The sequence below is a fragment of the Hippichthys cyanospilos genome, chromosome 7, assembly GCF_059441005.1.
Source record: "Hippichthys cyanospilos isolate Australia breed blue-spotted pipefish chromosome 7, RoL_Hcya_1.0, whole genome shotgun sequence".
NCBI lineage: Eukaryota > Metazoa > Chordata > Actinopteri > Syngnathiformes > Syngnathidae > Hippichthys > Hippichthys cyanospilos.
Window position 1 is genome coordinate 7,197,524 of NC_142375.1, and position 16,913 is coordinate 7,214,436.

At 38.8% G+C, this 16,913-nt stretch overlaps 3 protein-coding genes across 3 annotated transcripts; all 3 read left to right on the forward strand.

Annotated features, from left to right (window-relative positions):
- The first annotated feature begins 286 nt into the window (after window positions 1-286).
- LOC148420860 (guanine nucleotide-binding protein G(I)/G(S)/G(O) subunit gamma-10) lies at window positions 287-4,298 on the forward strand. Its single transcript, XM_088419930.1, has 3 exons — window positions 287-489; window positions 914-1,040; window positions 3,524-4,298. The coding sequence occupies exons 1-2, from the start codon at window positions 400-402 to the stop codon at window positions 1,037-1,039; spliced, it is 216 nt and encodes a 71-aa protein (XP_088276056.1). The 5' UTR covers window positions 287-399; the 3' UTR covers window position 1,040; window positions 3,524-4,298.
- Window positions 4,299-5,342: 1,044 nt separating this feature from the next.
- On the forward strand, window positions 5,343-11,557 carry LOC148420861 (afadin- and alpha-actinin-binding protein). Its single transcript, XM_088419143.1, has 12 exons — window positions 5,343-5,433; window positions 6,243-6,331; window positions 6,398-6,466; window positions 6,594-6,717; window positions 6,789-6,867; window positions 6,953-7,073; window positions 8,001-8,151; window positions 8,298-8,401; window positions 8,482-8,643; window positions 8,717-8,828; window positions 9,460-9,559; window positions 11,452-11,557. Exons 1-12 carry the CDS (start codon window positions 5,382-5,384, stop codon window positions 11,555-11,557), a joined length of 1,269 nt encoding a protein of 422 aa, XP_088275269.1. The 5' UTR covers window positions 5,343-5,381.
- Window positions 11,558-13,044: 1,487 nt separating this feature from the next.
- LOC148420862 (uncharacterized) lies at window positions 13,045-16,157 on the forward strand. The gene is made up of 6 exons (XM_088420522.1): window positions 13,045-13,226; window positions 13,293-13,438; window positions 13,534-13,595; window positions 13,684-13,797; window positions 15,593-15,691; window positions 15,967-16,157. The coding sequence occupies exons 1-6, from the start codon at window positions 13,119-13,121 to the stop codon at window positions 16,128-16,130; spliced, it is 693 nt and encodes a 230-aa protein (XP_088276648.1). The 5' UTR covers window positions 13,045-13,118; the 3' UTR covers window positions 16,131-16,157.
- Window positions 16,158-16,913: the final 756 nt, after the last annotated feature.

Consider the following 16,913-nt stretch of genomic DNA (forward strand, 5'->3'; position numbering starts at 1 on the left):
TTCTTGCCTGGGGCCCCCCAGAGGTTGTACAAACCCTCTGCACGTGCTCGCGTAAATAAACAATAAATGGTAGTGCCCTACAAGGGAACAAAAGCAAACTTCCTGGGGTTTGCGATCTTATAGCCGGCCACGAACCAACACATCCACTTATTGCAAATTCAGGCAGCTGTTGCACTTCTGTGTATGAGACTCGGTGCGCGGTGATGTCCAAGTTTTGCCAGAGCGTTTGATTGACGAGCAGTAAACCAATAAGAACGGCTTGCTGGGAGGGACAATTTAGCAAGCACGGGATCCCATTCGGGGGAGGGCTTGCGAGTGTTTGGGACCAATTTCCTCTAGCTGGGAGACGTGTACTACTTTAAAGGACCTCCTGACATTTTCGTAACGACAGCCTTCGTCATGTCCAATAACAACGCCAGCAATAACTTGATCATCGCCCAGAGGGCCGTGAAGCAACTCCGGTTGGAGGCCAGCATCCGAAGGATCAAGGTAGCAGCGGCCGACACGGACACGCAAAACGCAAAGAGAGCAACAAGCTAAAGCGACTGCTGAATGGCGGAGACAAACTGATAGTCCAGGGAATAAATAGGCTCTTGGGTTAAGGCAAACTTCACACCGTATCGCTTTTCTACTTTGTTGCGGGAGGGGGGTTGAACTTTTCAGCTGACAAGTTCCGCGTTAACGCAAGTTTGAGTGAGCGACTAAGTTGCTTGACGTTCGCCACAAAAACGTCTTCATCGCACGAAAACAGACGTGTGTGTGTAAACAGTGACGCTAACGCGCTACGGCTCTGCGCCGTTGCTTGCAAATCGTGTGCAAATAACAGCCCGGTTTGTCGCTATGTGGAGGTTTTGCGGTTTACACGACGTAGGTTTTTGCTCCCGCCCCGTGCTAACGTGTTTGTGGCTCGCAGGTGTCCCAGGCTGCTGCCGAGTTGAGGAACTTCTGTCTGCAAAATGCTTCTAAGGACCCGCTACTGGTTGGCGTCCCCTCAAGCGATAATCCCTTTCGACCACCAAAGTCCTGCTCCCTGTTCTGAGGTAGGCGCAGTGAGAAAGGGGCAGTCTGTGTTCAGTGTACGCGTAAAAAATAAAAATAAAAAAATAAAGGTCCATCCAGCCACCCAGGGTGATTATTTAGTTTTCCAACTTGACAACTCAAGCACAAGAAGCCAGATCCATAACAGCAGATCTAATAAGTATCCAGAACGCAGAAAGTTAGATATTAAAAAATGATTAGCCCTCGTTCACACCCTTTGCAATCTATACACGTTGCATTTTCCCCTAATTTTGTAAATGCTTTTAAAGGTGTAATAATTAAAGTTATTTACGAATATTTTTGCCGTCAACCACTCAAATTGTTCAGTGGCATCAGTTCTATCCATACATATGTAGTTTTATTTTAACATTAACATTTATTAACACCCACAAAAGAATGGAAAAATGGTATGGTCTGTCTTTGTAGCCTGTGAAGTGACAATGACACTTTAAGACATAGCGATTAACTGGTCATTACCGCCACCGAATGTCTTGAGGTGAAACACAAGTCCAGTTTGACCGCAGCTCAACGTAATGTTGCAAAAATCGCAGGAAAATAAACGTCATAAATCCGATTAAACTACATCTCAAAAATTGTAATTGTAATGGTTTTATATCGTCCAAAATATGGACAATAATTATTTTTGGACACAATATCCTGCACGTCCAGCTGCAATCACATAGGAATGTCAGAATCGTTACATCATAATCATCATAATCATCTGCTGGAAATTTCAGCTCCCAAGTATTTCTTTTTTCCCATTGATTCTTTTATGATATCATAAAAAAAAAAAAAAAAACAATTTCCATCATTTGTAAAATAATGCCACAGACGTTAACACAACTAAAATAATAATCTTTGACTATGCATGTAACTAATTCATCATCATTTTATTTTGACACTCCTAATTCTAATGCATTCCTCTTTCTGGCTGATGTCAAATTGTCACTTCCCTCTGGCTTTACAATTTGTGCCTGAAGTCATCATAAAAAATAAATCTAAATGTGATGTTTTTTTCACACAAATCAGCCATATGTCTTGGAAAAGTTCAAATTTGATATTCTATAAAATTCCCTTTAAAATTGACCCAGTTACAGCAGTTTCAATGTTTCCAAGCTCAAATCCTTAGTTTTGTGAGAGAAAAATAAACAACACATTAAAGTTTTGGCACACACATTTTTCAGATACGTCCATACAAAGTGTTGAATGACTACTGTAATTTTAATTGGGCAAACCTAGTTCTTTGGCCTCAACCCCAAAACGACTTTCTCATTAAGCTTACAATGTATTCCCTGAGGCATCATTTGCTAAAGTTTGGTTGGATGTGTGTGTGTTTGTTTTTAATGTCAAAATTATCACAATGGAAAATTTGATTTCAGATTTTTGTGTCAATTCTTAAATCTTGATTTGCCATATAAAGAAAATACTATTTTGATGACATTTTAATTGTGTGACTCAGTTTTGTTTGCTTTTTTTTCCCTTCTTCAACTTAATACATAATACACTATCCAGGACTGTATTTTTGAGTTAGTCCAAATGTGCGCTGCTTGCTTTGCAGTGGACTGGTTTTGCAAAGACTTCTTTTGCAATTATCTTTTCATCTTCATTTTTCATATTTCATTTCTCCTTTTATTTACAGTTCATCCCTCTTACCATGTTGCAGGCTAACTTGCATAGGACATGTGAGATGTCGTCAGGAGGAAACAATATGAGATTGATGACATTGAAGAGTTATCCAAACATTAAGTTTTATACATTACATTATTAGAGTACTAACACGTTATGTGACCATGTGCTTTTGGGTGAGCCAGTGCTTCTAAACAATTAACATTGTATTTGCGTTTTCCCTGCCGTGTAGAACTATTTGAAATTGATGTCACTTTTAGCAGTACTTCTCAAATAGTAGGCCGGGCCCCCCCCTGGGGGGTTGCGAGGCGATGCCGGGGGGGTGTTGATGTCTCCAGGGGAAAGGATTTGTTTTTGTCATGTGAAGTGTAATTGCAATAAAATAAGGATTGGCATCATTTTTTTTTTTTAGTTTCACGCACTTTGATGCCGTTTTTTTTTTTTTTTCTGCTTTAGACCAAGCTGTAACCTGTATTAATGCTTCCACAAAGTCGTTAGAATTTGTAGAAAATTGGTTTATATTGCTTTTGACTGTTAAAAAGGGTACGGTTTTAGGAATACTTATACAATTTCTATAAATAATAATCTTATTTATGGTCGTCGTGGCAAGTGGGGGGCATTGCAAAATATAATTGAGAAGCAGGGGTCTAAAACAAGTGGCAAAATGGCTGCTAACGTTGAGTGGATTTTGCTGCTAATACATACTCCACAAATGTAATATTAACCAGAATACTGTGTTTATACAGGCAAGTCCACATAAAACACATCATTGGAAAGCAAATGGTTGACTTGACTTACACATTTAGGACAACTATGTTTGATTGTTTTCTGTTTTTTTTTGTCCCTTCTCTTTTTTTAGCTTGGAAAGAGCAATGAAGAATTTCTGAATCTATACAACTAAGGCTGTCTTCAATTCTACTTAATGTTGCTGTAGATCTGCCAGCAGCTTCTTGCTGGACCACAGGATTGATGGTTTCAGGAGAAGAATTGGTCCATTTCCTTGCCAAAACAATCAGTCACAGTCATGCTGCACCAAACATGTGAAGTCCAAAAATGGTCAAAAATTCACACAACTTTACTAATCGGTTTGAACTATTTGTTTGTTTTGCTTGATATTTGCTGTCCAAAACTATATTATTATATTCAGTGCAGTTGATGAAGACGCATAATAATTTACAATCGATTGCTGCTGTGTCAGGTTACTCTTACTCAAACACTACAGACATGACAGAATGGAACGTGTTGACATCAGAACATATATGAGGTGTTATCCACTTTTTAGATATTTATAGCTATGGCTATGTTGTCACTATTGACATACTACCACATGGTACAGACCTTAATGTATTTTTTAATTGTTTGTTGGTGTTGCTTTGAATTGTTTGTACTGTTACTATCTAAAAGATACATGCCTTAAACTATTTGACGAGTGACTTACTATATATGCAAATAGCCAAACAGCAGTTGTTTTGAAAGCATTCACACAATGAATCTTGAAATGACCTGTTGCGTGACCAGTTTTTCACAATGGAATTATCTCATGCAAACAATCTTTTCTACTGTTACCCTGCAGCTTTCTTGTCTTCGCTACTGTGAGCAACATTTTTAGAAATTAAATTACTTTCATATGCTGATGATTTGTTGGTTTGGTTTGTCGGCATCATTCGGCACCCTTGTTGTGATAATCATTCGTCCAAAAATACATTTATGAAGATGGTTTGGAAGAAGATGCTTTTCTTGGCATCTGAAACCTTTAATTTGAAATTGAGGTTAGAATCGAAATTACACAGATAAAAATTTGCCTGTGTTGACTTTTACGTTCAACTAAGTGAGTATCTTTTTTTTTTTGGGGGGGGGGGGGGGGGGTTCAGGTTTGCAAAACGTCTGTCCAATGGCGCCACTAGGGGTAGCCCGCGCTCTTTTTTAATGGCCACCCCTTAGTAGATCGTCAGTTATGCATTTCATCCAAATTTTCATTCCAAAAGCACGCCCATTCGGGTTTCAGTTTCTTCTTAAAATGCATCTGGATATCCTCATTAATTTTTTTTAAAGTTTTTTTTTAATCCTGTATTTTCCTCAAAAGTAATCTCAGACCTTTTTGAATACGCTTATATTAGCCTTGTCATGTTTTCACATTATGAAGTTCCAATTCTCATAATTGTTCAAATTAAAACTGATTATTATCGAGTGAGACATTTAGTTTTTTTCATTTGAACAAATTCAGTATCAAAAATACCAGTGTTCGATGGATCGATACACTAATAAGCATAAAATTATACGTTTGCATTAAAAATCTGAACTCAAATGAATTGGTTCAATTTAATCCTATCATGCATTAGACACTCGCCATTATTTTGCATGCATGACATCAAACCAACCTTCTATCCCACGACAATTTTCATACTTACAAACATCCTTGCCAGCTTTGACTATCGGGAAATTGTATTGCTTCATCCGAGTCTGCGGTATCGTGCCATCCATTCTTTTCCAACCTGTTTGTCATTGCCTGCTAATTAGTATAACGCTAACACCTGAGTGGCTGCCCCCAGTCATCCAGCAGAGGACGTTGCACAAGGTAGGACTACACTACTCCAAAGGATCCCATTTTAATGATACAATTTTCTCCCTTTTTGTTACTATGTTTAATAATAATATAAATTTTTAGGAATAATAGCAGTCTTGAAAATTTGAGTGGAATTCAACTTGCTACTGTGACTATGGCTTCAAGGTTTGCTCAGACAAGAGCTGGAAAAAAACAGGAATTTCCAGGTAATGGTGTCGACTTTACTGCAAGAGTGCCACACTTAAATAAAAAGTTCATGTATTTTGTCTTCAAGGCAATCTTGAGCTTAGTCAAGGGATGTATTTATTTATTTTGTTTTAAGCTTAACTGGCAATGTTGAAAGTGGTCAATTTGGAATCACTTTAAGTTCCCCGGTGTTCTGCTTTTTAAAAATGTCAGTATTTACAATTATTTAAATATAAATATTTGTTTAGCATTTTTCCACTTCGGTATTTATTACAATATATATTAGATTTTTCAAGATTGATTTCTATATTTGTTTCTGGCACTTTCATTTTTATTTGCGTTATGAAATTGCTTTGTCATTCTTAGCCATCAAAATCAAGTTGGACATGCAGTGGATGATGCTGTTTCTGGCTTTATCAAATGGCATCCATTCAGTTCAATAAAGCTTCATCTCCTAAGGGCAATTAAGAAGCAACAGCAACTGAGCAGGGTCACAAGCAATAAGAAAAGTGACCAAAAAAAAACGAAAAACACATGACATACACAGCATAAGATGAAAACGCTATCTGCTGCTATATAGCTGCTATTTTTTTTTCATATTCATTTTAGATCATATGTAAATTCCTACTGCGATGATGTAATTTGTACATGATCCGGAATGTTAATTTAAACAATGTTTTAATTCCAGTAAATATTTGCGATATATTTACTGCGCTACGGATTTGGCTAATTATGGGCGTATGTAAACTCAAAACTTGGTATGCTGCGAACAAAGCACCTCTGTCATGCAATGGTTGGCTGCCATTGTCATTATTTAACAATTCTTCAGGTCCTTTGTCGAGAAGACAGGGCCCTCGGAGTAAAATCACTCACAGCATTCCCTCGCAGGAATCCCGTGATCAGGAGGATTCCCTCAGGGTGAGTATGTAAATTAACAGTATTTGTTGTGGTGAAGGGTTTCTAACTTTGCACAATCTTCTGGAGGAGGAACTGGAAGAGATGGGTGAGCATGTAGCCAGACTTCAGGACATGCTGAGGTGGGAACGAGCCAAAGTAAGTTTCAGAGCCACTGGAAAACATTCTCTGACCCGTTGCGCTATTGCTGCCCCAGGCAGGGAATTTCCCCAGTTTGGGACGAACAAAGTTTTAATCTTTTGAATTGTATTTATTGTTTTGCCAGAGCACCCGTTTGCAGCTGAGGGTTAATGAGCATGAAGCAGAGCTGAGACAGAAAGAGCGGCAAAGCAACAGAATGAAAGAACTCCTAAATCAGTTATCTGACAGACACAAGGACAAAGTAACCTGTGAGATAATAAGAATACCGTTGCATACTTGTGGGCTGTATGTTAGATATTCTTTTATATTTTCTTTGAAGCCAGCAAAGTGCTGAACTTTCCACAGGGAGGTGGAGGCAAAAATGTCAAGTCAGTCAAGTCATCCCAGTCCACCGCAAAGTAAACGTTTTTTCTGATAGCGTGTAGGCTTTGGAATGGCATTGCTTTAAAAAGTGGCCTTCCGTTTCTTTCTTGCTTTGGGTAGGCACGAGGAGGCAATGCTGCGTCTGATGCTGGAACGCAGAGAAGCCGAGCTCCAGGAAGCAATGAAGCTTCGACACAGCCTCGCCACCTTGCTGCATGCCGTCAGAGTTGACATGGAACAAGTGAGGAAAGAGATGCAATCCTTATTTAAAGTTATTCTACGTTATCTAAACTGAATCGCATACTAGTCATCCTGGTTGATAAGACCTCAAAGCAATGCCGATATGACTTTATGCATATTAAGTCATTGTGACACAGGTGACAACTAAAGTGGGGAATGCCTACAAAAAAATTGACGTTTTATGTGTGAGACTATTGAATGACTGCATCAAGACATTCAGGAAATGACATAACCCGACTGCAATATTTTAATGCAAGGCGATTGAAATGGTGTATGTAAGCATCATGTACAAAAAGCGTTAAGCACTTCAGCTTGGTTGTTTACTCCTTGATGGGGACTATGTTATAGGAGAAATATTACAAAATGATTTTAGCCCTTTTAATTATTTTGATGCTTAAAACTTTTCAGACACCCCTCATGTATAAAAAAGAACATGGAAATCCTCTATAAACATTAATTCGTCACAAAATTGTCAGTAGAGTTGCCAGATGAGTCCCCAAGGATAATCGTATCCTGATTGTTAGCTTGATCTGAAGATCACCAGAGTAACTGAGCTGTGTTACACAAACTGTTTTCATGCAACCAACTCAAAGCTAAATTCAGGCGGGATAACTAATATCTGGACTGAATATCTCATTGTAGTTTTGCGCAATACCCCTCTAGTAACTCGACTTTGATCATCAACATCCCTCAGGTTTCTAGCCCCTACCTAACTATTCATTGTTGTTTCATTTCACAGCATTATAGTTTGGGCGAACTCAGTGTTGTAGGTTTAGCATGCATTTGTCCTACTTGTACTGGCATAATTGGTAATAATATCTGAAATAGTGCAAATTTGTAGATCTCTCACAAAACATTGTCAATCAAAAGACCTTGTGGACTAACACTCCCCCCAACGGGATGCCATCGTAATTCTGCCTCTTTTAAGACCATGTCAGACTCTGAGAATGTGGCCGGATCACCAAATGGACATAAAGAGTTAACTCAAGCCGAGGCAGCGCTCGGTGACCATGTAACAGGAGGTGTGGTTCAAAGTTGGAAACGTGTGCAACGAAGGCTGGTTGAACTTCGAAGCGAGGGTAAAAACACAATCATTTTTAATGTGGCTTGCATTCTCTTGTGCATCAGCACAGCTTGGTTAGCCTGAAGAGCGCCTAAAATAAGTGCAGCTGCTCTCTGGCGTCATAAGAAAATCTCAATCCCGTTGCCTTCCCCCTGTTTGCAGGCCGCACAAGTGATGCCACTGATCTTGACAAACGTTTGGCTCTGCTTGAAACGGAACTGAAAGAGAGTCAAGAAATGGTCAAACTGCAACAACAATTGCTGCAGGTGTTATTTGCAATGAGGGACGCTTGGACGCATCCAAGCTGTTTCAGCTTGCACACGTTTTAATGATATTCATTCTGCAGGACAGCCTTCAATCACCCATCCCCCCTGAGTTGACTGATTCTTACTTTTTGGAGGAGTGGCAGCGTCTTCAATTGCGCTGGGCAGAATTAAAAAAGCAGAGACTGACTTTCGACAGGGAGAGGCAGTCCTTTACTGAGGCTGCCATACGCTTAGCTTGTGAGGTGAGTGATGACCTTCGACGTGGAAGGCTGCCATTTTGTATTTGTTGGAAAATGCACATTTCTTTGTAAACAGCGTCGCGACTTTGAAAATGAGAGGGGCTCTTTCTTGAAGCAGCGGTATTTGCATCATTCTTCTTTGTGTAACGAAAGAGCGGCAAGCGACAACATTGATTGCGCTCTCCTTAGTAAGTGGAAATGTGTGTTTATATAATATAATATAATATATATATATATATATATGTGTGTGTATGTGTATATATATATATATATATATGTGTATATATATATATAATGTATATCAACCCTTCTGAACTTTTGTCGAATTCTGCTTTCCGTAAACGCTTCACCAGGACATCCTTGCAAAAGAGATGTAGTGTAAATCTCAATGGATTTCTTCCTGATTTTTTTCTTTCCTGATATATAAATAAATGAAATTGTGCATGCATTTCTTTTTAATGTATGGTTAACATTACATACAATACAAACATACAGTGTAAGTCCTTTAGCAGTGCACATTGCATGTGTTCACCATCCGTAACAGTCAATTTCCATTGACTACTAGAATTACTGTGTCTTGTACCGGCAGGGTTTTCAACCTTTGGGCCCTTTTGTCACAGACAAGTCATCATCTCAACCATTACCGAATTTTAAAGCTGTGTCTCACGTCTACTGTATGAACTAAACTATGTATTCCCTTCTTGTTCAATGTATGTGGGAACAGCGGGTGTCAAAATCCCCCGTTTTTGACTCTGGATTTCTCAGGTTTGGAGCCTGATGGTGTATCTGGCTGTGCTCACATTTCTCCATCTTCCACAGAATCCAGCCCCATTACTCTTTCAGGGTGCCATCAGGGAAGAGTCGTATCACCCAGTACTCCAGAGCTTTATGGCGCTCTCAGTTTGACATACTGCCACAGGTCAGTCAAGTTTGTTTAACAGCTTATACTTGCAGTGGATAGGAGACCCATTGACGGGGACAGTTTACAAAGGTTTCAGCATACTACTTGGGAGGGTGACAATGCATTTACGGTAAACCCTCCCCCAGCACAGCCTTTATAGGGGGTCACACGTTACTATAGCATTATATTTGGCAAAATTGGCAGAAAACAAGTAATAAACGAGTTACTCATTTTGTGATTTTAATATTAAGTTACCAATCCTCGTCACATTATTTTGAGATCACAAGATAACATGTCATAGCAAAATATAGGAAGCATTCCCTAAAATCATTTACACTGAAATTGTCTGATCAAATTCCAAATGCATTCAATTCACTTCAAAACTTTGTCTCCATACAATAAAAAAGCACAAAGGTTAGTTGTACAAAAGTAAAATTAACTCAACTTTGAATTGTTCGAGTGGGGCTGGTGCTGAGAGTAAAGCAATTTGCAGGAATCCTCAGAGTTGGGTCAGTGAAGGAAAATAACCCATTGGGGGTTTTGCTATTGTATATGGTGTTGTAACAGGGTTAGAAGCTCCAAAAATGTCAATTGTCATGATACCGACCCTAAAAAACAAACATTGTTTTTGATAATAAGAGTACATATTGACAACATAAACTTACCGTATTTTTCGGACTAGAAGACTTTTTCATGATGATTTGAGCCCTGCGGCTTAGTCCAGTGCGGCTTATCTTCCCACCGGTCAAGCAAATGCGTGTTCAAGGAGTCAGTTTATGGAACAACTATGAAATAGAACTGAAAAGATGTGAATCAATGACTGTGCTCAAAAAGAATTTTAAAATGTATTATTAAACATTTTACAAAAATGTCTCAATTGAATAAGATCTTGTATAAAAGTTTGACGTGAATTTGATATACGGTATACAGTATGTATGATTGTATTTATAAATTTGATTGTATATACAGTATTATTCATTTGCAGTGTTTGCAATGTTCACTAAAATAATCTATCAATTAAACAACTGTTGACAGAATGCTATTAGAGTATTGATTTTGAGTTTGAATTACTGTTTAACTCTGCAATATTCTGTTGAATATATCCATCCATCAATTTTCTATAAATATAATGTTGGGACCAAATATGCAGGCATGTTCAGTCTGTAAAAGAGAGGATGTTGCAGTTGGTAGATAATAAAAAAAATACATATAAAGAAAATGTGAAAGTTTCATATTACAAGCATATACCTGCGGCTCATAGTCCAGTGTGTGGAATTCCCCGTACTTACGGCCAAACCAAACTGTGAATTAGATATTTAAAAACGATTCAAATTAAACCAGTACAATCGAACATACTTACAAATACATGCGAACATACTTGCAAGTACCAAAGTGAAAAAATCTCAATTTCCAGTCAATTTTTTTTTTTTTTCCCCCTCATTTCTTTTTGACGGGAAGTGATCTTGAACTATGGACGCCCCGGAGTGCTGACCGGTTGGGCTGACTGCCATGAGTACATAAAGTTAAGCAACTGGCGGAGGGTTGGCCTAATATGGTTCAATTTCACCGTCTGCTGATAACGGAAAGGTCCAACCCATGTTGTTTAACCAAAACTATATAAGCTAAACTTTCACGATTATGATTATATCATACAATTTACTACTAGTTTCCAGTCCAAACATCCGGATCCGTTTTTAAGTATACAGACATGTTCAATGGAAAAAAAAAAAAAAAGGTACATAAAATCCTCTGAATACAGTTTTGAAACCACATAATTTAAGCAGCCGACTGGATCGAAACACACTTCCTTACAAGAAGAAAAAATGCATCATCCATGCGGACACGCTTAAAAAAACAAAATTGTGTAGTTAAAGTGTGTAAAATGCCCTTATTTTGCTTTCTGTCTTCAGAGCCAAGAGCCAAGATGGAGCCAACCACTCAGACTCAGAGAAATGGAATGTCGCGAGAGACAGGATTCATGCAAACACAGCCACATTTTTTGATAGCTCTTTTTGAAGCACTTCATTTCCAAGTTCATTTTAATATGTGCTTATTCCTAAAATAAAAGTTTCTTTAGTGAACTCATTTCACCTAAAAATGAACACTTTCAACATGTTGCATCTTGGGCTTTTTGATGGTTTTGATGTGTGATATCAAAGGAAAAGCATACAAAAAACTCAAGGAGGGCAGACTATAGAATGTCAAAGGGATAGACAATTAATTACCTGACTTCTGCCCAATATGTTGAGATCAACTAATACCATATTTTATTTTGTTTAGTTTCAACTAATTCAAATCAGTGTGTGTCCAATCACTGAGGAATCGGTTCCCTGCTCACTGTAAACACAGACCTGCTAAGATTTACGTCTTCACGAAACCAGGTCTCTGCAAACCAGCGATAAAGAATTGTTGTTGTGTGTTAAGCTGGGAAAGGTTGCAAAACCATCTCTAAATGTTCATCAATCCATTGTTGGAGAAATTCTCTTCAACTAGAGAGAATTTGGCACTTCCCTCCCAAGGAGTGGCGTTCCATCAAAAAGGATGTCAATAGTTCAAAGCAGAATACTCGAGGGGAAAAAAACAATCAAGAGTGCCTGATAAAGACTTAAATTATTGCCACAGTCCAATATCTCTGTAAATACATCAACTACTCCTTTAGTAAAACACGGGTGGGCTATATGGATATGTAAAAGGCTTGATTTTTAGAGGTTCAACTATTTCATACTCATAATGGTATTATGTGTAATTAAATGAATTATAAATATTGAGTATCTTTTAATCAAATGAGAGATTTGTGCAATAAAAGTATTAAAAAATTCTCATTTTCATACGATACAATTCCAGATTTATGACAGCATGCTTTCAGCATTCAACATAAAATAAAATTGTCAAGATACAAACCCACAATTTACAGATTACCGTATTTAATTATTTATACTATTTAGTTAAATAGCAATTACCAATAACGCATTCTGTTTTATCTGATTTTTTTTAAATAAATATTTCTTCGTATAATATCCGTACAACGATTCTATGAATGAAGTTTATATTGTATTAAAGTTTGATGACTTTGCTGATTGTTTTTAATACGTTCCTTTTAGTGAAGCACCATCTAGCGGCTGCATAAGGCGACTCTTATCTAGTGGATGCATAATGCAACCCCAGCCAGTACTATGGTTTTAACTCTATATGCGCCTTATAATCCGGTGTGCCTTGTATATGACGTTTTTTATGACTTGGCCATTCATTGATGGTGCGCCTTATAATCCGGTGCGCCTTACAGTGCGGAAAATACGCTCATTTTACTGCAAGACTGTTTAAACATTTCAAGATTGATGTTCTTGCCAGTTGTTCATTTGTCAAAATATGAATCTTATGAATCCTAAATCCTCAACAGTTTGGATAGTATTTTAGGCGAAACTTTACTCTCCATCTCAAAACACATTACAAAATGTGTAAACAAATGGCTGAACTTTGACACATGCGCTCGACTGTAGTTGGAGCAGATGGAGCGATCAAATTCATTTCAGCGACGGCATCTCCAAGATCACCACATAAATTGCGCTACTGAGCCACAATGTTGTATTTCATTCTCGCTGCTGCGCTCCTGCCCGCGGGACTCTCGGCTCCTCTGGCCGACTGTGACGCCCTGACCCAGCAGGTGCAAATCCAAGGTCGCGACCAGGTAAGATGCTCTCCTTGTTAACGTCGATGCATTACTTCCGAGTGACACTTGAGTCGTGTGCTGTAGTTCTTGGGCGTGTGGACGTATGTGGGAGAAAGTACTAACTTGCCAGGATCCAAACTCCTCACGAAGATGCTTGTGGACAACGTGTGGGGGAAAATCTACCCGGCCAACGAGAGTGACTCCTTCTATCTACTTCAAGTCCAAAAAATGTACAGTAATTATGTCTGGCGTTTGGATTTACAATTTGAATGATCTACATGGACTCTCAACGGGGTCTCTGATGAACTGTGGTGTTTTGGAATAGGGTGAGTCGTTGCTACAGTGTCACTTCTAAGATGACCTTGGTCAACAACACTATCCACACGGGTGAGCGGTAAACATTCAAATCGATCCTTGAACTTTACGCTAAAGTAAAAGTGCAAGCAATGTTTGCTCTTTTGTGTTTTCACGTTAGCGCATCCCATCCCTGCAATCGAGGTTCTCATAACGACCAGCTGCTCTGACTGCATCCTTCTTCTGTCCAATTTTACCTTTGGAGAAAGCCCATACAGGGGCTTGCAGCTTCTGAGTAAGACCGTGAACAGAATCGCACTCCCGGTAGTTTAGCCAAGCAATGCGGCCAAAACTGGCTCAACTGTTTTTTTTTGCTAATTATGCTACTGTTAAGCAGCATAGGCTCAGATAGGCACCGCACAGTAAAAGCACACTGCTGGTGTCGAACTCCAGTCCTCGAGGGCCGGTATCCCGCAGGTTTTCGCTCCTAAACACACCTTAGGATACTTTTGAAGCTCCCCCAGAGCTTACTAATGAGCTGATCATTTGAATAAGGAGTGTTGAGGAGAGAAAACCGGAAAACCTGCAGGATACCGGCCCTCGAGGATTGGCGTTCGACACCGCTGCAAGGAGCAAAAAGGCACACCAAACGAAGGCCGAATAGCAGAGGTGGGCACTTCGTCAGCACTGACAGCCCATCTTCCCCGTTTGCCAACGGAACGGCAAATGACAGGAATGTTAAAAAAAAAAAAGGCAAGATTGCAATTTTCATCCGTGGTTGTAATCGTCAGATGTCCGTCCTATCCGTCAGCCTGACACGCCCCTTTTTGCTTACTGAAATATGATTCAACTGACTTGGATGTTTATCTGCAATATTGCTGCATCTTTATAATACCAACTGCAATCAGCCTATAGTCAATGTGACAATAGTCACTTACCATTACCACCAAGCAGTGGAGAAAGTGCAAGGGAGCATTCCGGGGTGACTTTCAAGTACCCGATGAATACAGACCAAATTTGCATTCTTTCTCTGATTGGCTCTTGCAAGATATATGTTTTTAAGTCCCTAATTAAATACGTTTTTCTTTCGTAAATTCAACCTCAGCAATACGTTGTTTCACTTGTAGTGAATGTGACATAAAATTTAGACAAATGTTAATGAAACCATCTTCTATAGTTGTATGGCAGGCAGGTTATACATGAGAACCGATATTCACCATTTGAGAATGACGTAAAGCATGATAATGCCATCCAGGGGACATGACTGATAATTGCGCATTTACTCTCTTTATTAAACATAGTTATTTGGTTATTTATAGCCTAGGGTTAAACCCCTTGGCTGGGTTCGTTTTCGTGTGACACTTATATTACTGTGTTGTGTTGCACTGTAGCTATAGAACCACCAACATGATGTTAACTTTAAGTGTAAGTACTAAAAGAAAAAAGAATTAGTATGAGGGCAGACAGAAGTAGACCAGCGCCTGACGAATGATGGACCAGAAAAAAAAAAGTCAAATGTCGCCCTCTAGTTTGTGGCGGAAGGTTGGGCAAAAATACCGACGGGCCGAGGATTACAATTTCGTATGTCTTGAAAAAAACGACGGAGCGACAATGGCGGATGTGGACGGGGCTCTGACGAATGTCGAACCATCCAAAAAAAAATGTAAGTTGCCCAACTCTGCCGAATTGTGTGCATGGGGTGGATTGGTTCCACTGCCTCTGGTGTCGGGCATTAGGTTTGCTGGGATTTAAAATTTAAACAGCATCCCATCCCAATCATAATACTTACATAGTGTTAACAAATGAACTTGTCAGACTTCCTGTGGCAGTAGGACTGAGAGGAGAGTCACCAGTACAGATGAACGTTTACCTACTTTAAGTTAAAGTTCCTTGATGGCTCATTGGAAAAATAAAAATACGTATCTTGCCCTTTGCAAATGCAAATTCAAACATTGTTTTCCTCGTAGATCTTTGCTGTATCGTGCCTGAGCAAAACACCTCGCTCAAGTTAACTTTCCAAGGATTCACAAACACTGCCGGTGCGACTGAAGTTCACGAGAGGACTTGAACCTTTTGCTTGTGTTTACCAGGCAGGAGACCCAAGTTGACAAGCGCAGAGATAGATGAGTTTAAAAGGCAGGTGGCATGCCTGAACTTACCTACACCAACCATCCTGGACTCAGATAAAGGTGAGAATGTTTTCCGACTTTTTCAGAACAGCAGTACGACACTTTCCTGATCATTCCTTGTAATGATATTTACATGCTGGGATTAAAAAAAAACATGCAAAAAGGCTTTTACTTATTTATTTTCTTTTTCCTTTGTGAGACCTACGCCATACTTTTTTTTGTGGCTAAGCAAACTTAGCTAGTAAGAAATGCAAAACTGTTAGCTGTCATTCCGCAATGAATTATTTTAAGTTTAAATCATATGTACTTACACTTTTTTATTTTCAATTTGGCAGGTTTTTGTTCCGGTGAATCCGATTCTAAAGACACAGAGACCACCGATTTGACTGGCGTCCTCAGTCAAGCTGACCCCGAATACATGAAAATATTAGACAAGCTCCTCAGCAGTCAAAGTGGAATAAAGACAATTGTGGACTTGCTTGTAAACTCAAATAAATGAATAAATACATCCAGATCAATGACACAATTTGTATCACATGATTTAATCGGCGTATAGCCACAACATTTTCTCCGGGGTGGCTAAGGTGACATACAATAACTATAAAATGAAAAGAATTAATTACACATGTTTTCTTTCATATATTTACTGTAAATTGAAATACAAAGTTAATATAAATAACCTGTCTCAGGTATCAAGGGGTCAAAGAATACTGCATGCATGTAAAAATGCCTTTTTTTTCCCTTAAGCACGGGGGGTGGCCAAAAGGCTGACTGGATATACACCAAGATCTCTCGAAACAGAGTTGCAAATCTGGACAAATGTTAGCCTTCGTTCGGTGAAGAAGCTCACGCTTTAGCTGGATGTTATTGCTGACCAAGACGACATGTTATGTAAATTAAATTAAAAGAATGTAATCATACGCATAACAGTGTTGCATGTGATTAAGAGTGTTTCTCAAATAGTGGGGCCTGTCCCCCAGATGAGCGCAGGGAAAAGGCTTTGTTTTTGTCATATGAAGTGTAATTGCAATAAAAAAAAAAGAATTTTTATCTTTGTGTTTTTGTCAGGCACTTTGATGCTCTTGGTTATTTTTTGCTGTTTTAGACTAAGCCAGCCTATAACCCATATAAATACTGTAAAGATAAATAACAGTTGTTAAAAGTTGATTCATATTGATTTTTTCTTTAGTTAATAAGATGAGCGCAGATGAGCGCAGGGAAAAGGCTTTGTTTTTGTCATATGAAGTGTAATTGCAATAAAAAAAAAAAGAATTTTTATCTT

Excerpts from the sequence above, each read along its gene's own strand:
- LOC148420861 (XM_088419143.1), top strand. The coding sequence starts at position 5,382 with ATGGCTTCAAGGTTTGCTCAGACAAGAGCTGGAAAAAAACAGGAATTT. Across the intron at positions 6,467-6,593 it reads TGAGGTGGGAACGAGCCAAA|AGCACCCGTTTGCAGCTGAG; the intron begins GTAAGTTTCAGA and ends TTGTTTTGCCAG. Across the intron at positions 9,560-11,451 it reads AGTTTGACATACTGCCACAG|AGCCAAGAGCCAAGATGGAG; the intron begins GTCAGTCAAGTT and ends TTCTGTCTTCAG.
- LOC148420862 (XM_088420522.1), top strand. The coding sequence starts at position 13,119 with ATGTTGTATTTCATTCTCGCTGCTGCGCTCCTGCCCGCGGGACTCTCG. Across the intron at positions 13,439-13,533 it reads CTACTTCAAGTCCAAAAAAT|GGTGAGTCGTTGCTACAGTG; the intron begins GTACAGTAATTA and ends GTTTTGGAATAG. Across the intron at positions 13,798-15,592 it reads CAGGGGCTTGCAGCTTCTGA|GCAGGAGACCCAAGTTGACA; the intron begins GTAAGACCGTGA and ends TGTGTTTACCAG.
- LOC148420860 (XM_088419930.1), top strand. The coding sequence starts at position 400 with ATGTCCAATAACAACGCCAGCAATAACTTGATCATCGCCCAGAGGGCC. Across the intron at positions 490-913 it reads CCAGCATCCGAAGGATCAAG|GTGTCCCAGGCTGCTGCCGA; the intron begins GTAGCAGCGGCC and ends TGTGGCTCGCAG.